Here is a 6,000-nt window from a genome sequence, read left to right as displayed (position 1 = left end):
GTGTGTGTGTGTGTGTGCGAGGTCCACTTTTAATACAATATTTTAATCATCATTATTATCGTTGTTGTTGTTGTTGTTATTATTGTTCTAATCAAAATGTAGACATACTAGCAGAGTAGCACTTCCGGTGTCAAATTTAACAAAATAATAATTACTTATATGAATTTCACAGACTGAATCATTCACAGATTTTTATGATTATACTAAACAATATGCAGTTATGGTGTTTATAGTCCTGTACAACTATCACTGCATGCTACTATTGCTGTGTAAAGAAAAATAATGCATTGAATCTGTATATGAATCATATTTTGACTTAACTTTAGAGGAGTTTTACTTTGAAACTTCCTCTGTTTCTGCTCATGAACAGTACTTCCTGATGTGTTGACGGAGGAACCGCCTCCTCGGTGTTGTCTCTGGCCGCTGTGTGGTGAAGTGTGTTCGCTGTGTGGTGATGGATTCCCTCGGTGGAGTCTCCGGGAGGATCCACGGCCTCCTGCTCAAACTTCATGAGGGTCTTTCAGAGGAGGACAGCCGAGCAGCGGCTCTGACATGTCACGACACAGTGACGGACCTGGGGCAGGAGTGCATGTTGACAACAGCCCAGAATGAGCTCGGTAAGACGGTGGAGTTCATCACACGCTCCGCTCCTCACTGGGACATTTTGAACCCGCGCCAAACTCCATTGACAATCTGTCGGTTTTAAGGTGAACCGCGCCTCTGTAGGTGATGAGTGATGAACACGGTGCAGGATGTGAAGCTGGATTAAGTTTTGTGAGCCGCGCATTAGTTCGTCTTATAGAAAGTAGATAAATAACGTTGGTGAGTTTCCATCAGGTTCTTCCGCCAAAACCATCAGTTGGTGGGCGGGGACGCTCGATCAGAACGTGTTATCACAACCACGTGACTCTGACAAACAAACCACAGCTCACAGCAGAACTGTCATGGCTCCTCTGCAGGTTTGCACTCTGCAACCATAGACTGTATATAAAAACTACTTTGCAACCATTTATTATATAAAAACTACTTATCAACCATAGACTTTATATAAACAGTACTTTGCTACCATAGACTTTATATAAAAAGTACTCTGCAACTCTAGACTGTATATAAAAACTACTTTGCAACCATTTATTATATAAAAACTACTTATCAACCATAGACTTTATATAAAAACTACTCTGCAACCATAGACTGTATAAAGAAACTACTTTTCACCCATATTACAACTACAAGGTTTGTCCCAGTATGTTAACAAGCGAGTCTTTAAAACTGCACACCCACATTCGCACGTGAAACTGGTTTTCTCATTGTGCAGATGTTTTTGTTGGTTTTGTCCCGCTCAGACAGGAAATAGTGAGGTGAGACCTGATAATTATATTCATTATTGACAATTGAACCATTGATTATTATTATATGTCGTTTAGAAAACACTCCGCAGAGAGTAGACCTCCAACAAGGTCAAACAATCCAATTTCTTAGGATTAGAAATATAAAAGAAAATAGGAAGTGGAAAAATAATTCATGGATCTGCACCCGCACCAAAATCGGATGATTTTTTCCCTCCACCGAGTCTGGTGGAAATCAGTTAAGTAGTTTTTGCGTAATCCTGCTAACAATCAAACCAACTAGAATGGCACTCAGTAGAGTGCCTACCTCCACCAACAGTCCCCTTAAATTCAATCAAGCTCCACCAAATTTCACACACTCATAAATATCAGTTCCCTTAATGTGCCAGATTTTTTTCATCGAGATCCAAGATCAAAATTATTCTCGGAGAAAATGGTGAAAAAACGCCCCACAATGTTAAAGAAAGTAGAAAAAGAAAATTGCAGTATCCACCCAGTGATACTGCGTATTGCTGCTTTTAATCATACAAATCAACAAACAAGGGAACAGGATGGTGGAGGTAAAAACAAATTATGAGGTCTTTAATTTGTATGCTCGTTTTTATTTTTGTTTTGTGTTTTGACTTTCTAAAACCTAAAGATTTCAATTTTACCATCACACGTGACAAAGAAAACAAGCAGGTGTTCACATATGAGAAATTGAAACCGGAAAATATTTAGCCTCTCTGTTTTTGTCAAAGGACCGAAACGATACATTTTCTGACGATGGACTAATTGTTGCTGTGCTGTTACGGTGATGAAGAAGCAACATATTAACATTTCCACATGATTCCGTCTGGCAGTTTTACAGATGTCCCTGCTGTTCTCCAAAGACTATGGACTGCTCAGTTTCCTCAGAAAGTCGCTGTCGGCAGATGAGGTCGGTATCGAGGAGCATCTCGAGACAAATAATGCAAAGAAAATCAAAAGTCCTTATGTTTGACACAAACCTTCCGTTTTCCAGTTCAGGGAAACCAGAGAGAAGATCCTGTGTTTTCTGGGGACGTTCTTGGACAAGGTTTCACCCAGAGTCAAAGGTTGGGAGAAGACCTACGCCACTGACATCAAAGTAAGTTCTCTGGTTCTACAAGGGGAACATGTTTTTCAAAATGAAACACCTGTTGACACTGGTAGTTCAGAGTTGAGCTACAGTTCCTTCATCCAGCAGATTCATCAGTGTTTAACGTGTGTGTCAAATGACTGTATGACAACAACTTAAGACAGGGAGAGTTTCACTGTGACGACAATGAAAGCAAAGGAGACGTCAACACATGTAAAGATGTAAATGGACTGTTTCTACAGCACGTTTCTAGTCTTATCTGCTAAAAGCTCTGTATAGTATACGTCACATTCAAACACTCATTCGTACAGCGCCTCTATGTGTGGTGCTTTTTCTGTCCTTTACACACCATTCATACACAGCCGTCAGGGGGCAATTTGGGGGATCAGGGTCTTGCTCATGGACACCTGTAATAGTGAGCCACAACCGCCCATGTAGTGTTATTGAGTTTCCAACAAAGCAGCCTCTACAGGTCCTTTTCCAACTGACGGTTCAGATCTGCATTCACTCCCAGGTCAAATGACTCTGCTGCAGACATAGGTTTTTTCAGCAGTGATGAAAACACGAGGCCATGGTGAACGTTCGTGACGTCGAACATGACGCACAGGGCGAAAAAAACGAAAACTCCTCTACTGGCAGTGGGAAAGAAGTTAAACATGTTTTTTACCCACATTCAATAAACCCACATGTTCCCACTAATTTCGGTATAAAAGAGCATGTGTCTGCCAACTTCTCAGTATAACACACGACAAGTCAGCAGCACCACACACTGACTGTACAAACCTTTGCATGTGCACACACACTCTAATATTTGTATTCTCTCTATCATGCAGGAAACGTGCATGGTCGTGTATACAAAGGAGAAAGTGGCCAAATGTAGGACTCTGGTGCTGGAGCTCCTCATCAAGGTTGGTGTTTCCTATAACATGAGAATCATGATATAAGCAGACTTTATAAACAGGGTTTCCTCTAACTATAATCTCCACAAGAGAGTTTGTTTGATATTTTTGAATTTATTCTTATATCTGATGCTGTGTTTTAGATGATCATGTTAAAAGCGAATGGTCGGAGCTTATTCTTGTTCAATCCTCTCTGCAGGTTCTCCAAACTACGAAGTCTTCCAGCGTCGCCGCCAACTTCAGAATCTGCGAAATGTTCAACAAATTCTACAGCGAGCTTTGTCAGAAGAGCAAACTGCCAGATTCGGGTGAGAGTTTGTTTTATATTATACGAGGAGAATAACATATTTTCTGGCTCTGAATCATAATTTTGTTTCTGTTTTTTAAACTTTTGGAATAGTACTCGGAAAAATCTACGAGTTGCTGGGAGTTCTCGCAGAGGTTCACCCCAGTGAGATGGTAAACAACTCCGACAAACTCTACAAAGCCTACCTGGGGGAGCTGAAGGAGCAGGTTTGTAGCACAGACGATAAATCAGTCAATCAAAGATCAAATGAAATGGAAAGAGCTGGTGGCAAACTCAAGTATTTTGTGTTTTTTAATAAATAACTAATACAGCCAGAGGAATCGACTGCTGTGGTTTTTCTTGGGAAGGTTCATCAGCCATGATAAGAGCTGCTCCATTTCTCTAAAGGCTGAGGAAAGGAGCTTCTATCCTTTTCTTATCTCCTTTAACGTAAGAATCACTGAACCATCCTTTATGAAAGGAAAAGAGATAATGTCGTCCCTACAGTAGCAGCATTTATAGACCCACATCATGCATCTGCAGTGTATGTGCAGTCTGATTCTCTTTTCATGGGTCCTCATGAGTTCTCCTTCACGAATTCCATTGAGGTTTTGTAAAAATTGTGACTTCTTGTCTTTCTTTTTTTCAGATGACATCTTCAACAAAGGAACCAAAACTTTTTGTTGTTGCTGGATGTTTGATAGGAATCACCGCTCTGATGGTCAACTTCACTAAAACCATGGAAGAAGGTGTGTTTCTCTCCCTCGCCCCGAGTCTGTGCATTGTCTTTCCTGTACATATGCAAACGAATGTTAATGTTTTGGATCTTATGGTCCGATAACTGATGTTGTCTAAACGCTCTAAACATTTGCCTGCGCTGCTGTCGCATCGAAGGAAGACATCCGATGGACTGCAGTGCAACTTGGTCCTCTATCCAACTTTTACAATGAAAATGAAACGAGTATTGTGTATCTAAGGTTGTGTCTCTTGCAGATCCAGCAACGTCGAAAGAGATTTTTCAGTTTGCCCTGAAGGCAATCAGCCCACAGGTAAATGTCTCCCAGTCGTTAATAAAGGTGCAATACTGGCTAGTATTCTCCTCTTGTGGCTATGCAAGTTATGTTTACATCTGCGATTTTTTGTTTGTTTGTCTGTTCGCTAGCAGAATTTAGTTTGAGATTATTAATAACTTCAAAGGACGGAAATGTGGCTTCCATGTTGAAATCATGGAGCATGTGACTCATCCTATTGACTCATATTTGAGCTGTTTCGCGACTACTTAAACATTTTCCATGTCATGTAATGTTGTGTAATGTGACTGTGACTCCTTGTTTTTAAAAAAAAAAAATTTCAATTTCTGTTGTAGATGGAAATGACTCGCTATGCTGTCACGTTTGGTAAGGCACGCCGTTTCCATAGCAACACGAAGACAAAAACCTCCTTAAGATCTAATAACATGGAACACTCTGTGTCTTAAACAGCTGGGCTGAGGTTATTTGCCAGACACGCCTCCCAGTTCAGCAGCTGCCTGATGGATCACTACAGGGCTTTGTTCGAGGTCATGTCTAAGCTCTGTGGACACATCAACGCTGAAATGAAGAAGTCCAGTTACTTTGCACTTGAGGCCTTCCTCAAACAGGTAAACACTCAGAGGCTCGTTCACTCCGGCTCAGACACAGTAGACAATCAGACTGACCAGTTCATACCAGGAGTTAGGTAAAACTTATAACCCTGTACGCTGCTGTTGCAATAGACAGATTTTTACCAAAAGTTCAACAAAATATTTTGTCGGTCGATATCTCCAGATGATTAACTTTTTGAGCTCATAGGTCAAAGTTCAAGGTCAACAAAAATATGGTCATTTTCAACTCAACAAATAATTTAAAGAAAAAGTATCATTATATAATAATAATTTTATATTGATAAGAAAATTATTCCCCATCATATCAACCATCGATCTTCTATCTACTAATTCTGCATATCTCATGAACCTTTCATCTTATCAGCCTCACGCATTTGTATTGTTAAGGGCCCAAGGAAATGCAGTGTTTACTTTGGTATGTTCAATTTTAATATAAATTGAATAAACATTCAACCAGCACTTTGTAGCAGCAGCGGCTGGGACATGGGTGATGTCGATCAAGACAACAGCGCGTTCACAACAACGACAACTGATTCTCCAGGTCAGGGTTCTGTGTACTGAGTCGAGCTTCACTGAACTTAGAATGAACAGGTTAACAACCCTTTGTGCAGCCGGTCTTTATTCACCACGGCTCAATTACTGCAGGTCACTTTTGCAAACTGCATTACCACAGGTCATGAAGCCAACTGAGTAAAAGTATTCCTGAATTCAGATGCCTCTGCTAG

The 6,000-nt window shown here is 40.5% G+C and overlaps 1 protein-coding gene across 3 annotated transcripts in view; it reads left to right on the top strand.

The window, feature by feature from the left end:
• The first annotated feature begins 338 nt into the window (after positions 1–338).
• The window catches only part of prkdc (protein kinase, DNA-activated, catalytic subunit), a 37,710-nt gene continuing 32,048 nt past the window's right edge, over positions 339–6,000 (top strand). The window contains exons 1-10 of one of the 3 annotated variants that reach the window (XR_004612374.1): positions 339–617; positions 2,192–2,268; positions 2,353–2,457; positions 3,282–3,356; positions 3,547–3,655; positions 3,748–3,860; positions 4,283–4,382; positions 4,627–4,709; positions 5,000–5,030; positions 5,115–5,272. Coding sequence is in view for 2 of the 3 variants with exons in the window: in XM_034573117.1 (XP_034429008.1) it covers positions 455–617; positions 2,192–2,268; positions 2,353–2,457; positions 3,282–3,356; positions 3,547–3,655; positions 3,748–3,860; positions 4,283–4,382; positions 4,627–4,709; positions 5,000–5,030; positions 5,115–5,272 (1,014 nt within the window). In the remaining variant the exon portion in view is untranslated. The remainder of the gene's footprint in view (positions 618–2,191; positions 2,269–2,352; positions 2,458–3,281; positions 3,357–3,546; positions 3,656–3,747; positions 3,861–4,282; positions 4,383–4,626; positions 4,710–4,999; positions 5,031–5,114; positions 5,273–6,000) is intronic. The other 2 variants (XM_034573118.1, XM_034573117.1) reach the window with 2 other exon arrangements.

Source organism: Hippoglossus hippoglossus, chromosome 20 (assembly GCF_009819705.1).
Source record: "Hippoglossus hippoglossus isolate fHipHip1 chromosome 20, fHipHip1.pri, whole genome shotgun sequence".
NCBI lineage: Eukaryota > Metazoa > Chordata > Actinopteri > Pleuronectiformes > Pleuronectidae > Hippoglossus > Hippoglossus hippoglossus.
The sequence above is the reverse complement of the archived record's forward strand: the minus strand, read 5'-3'. Positions and strand labels throughout refer to the sequence as shown.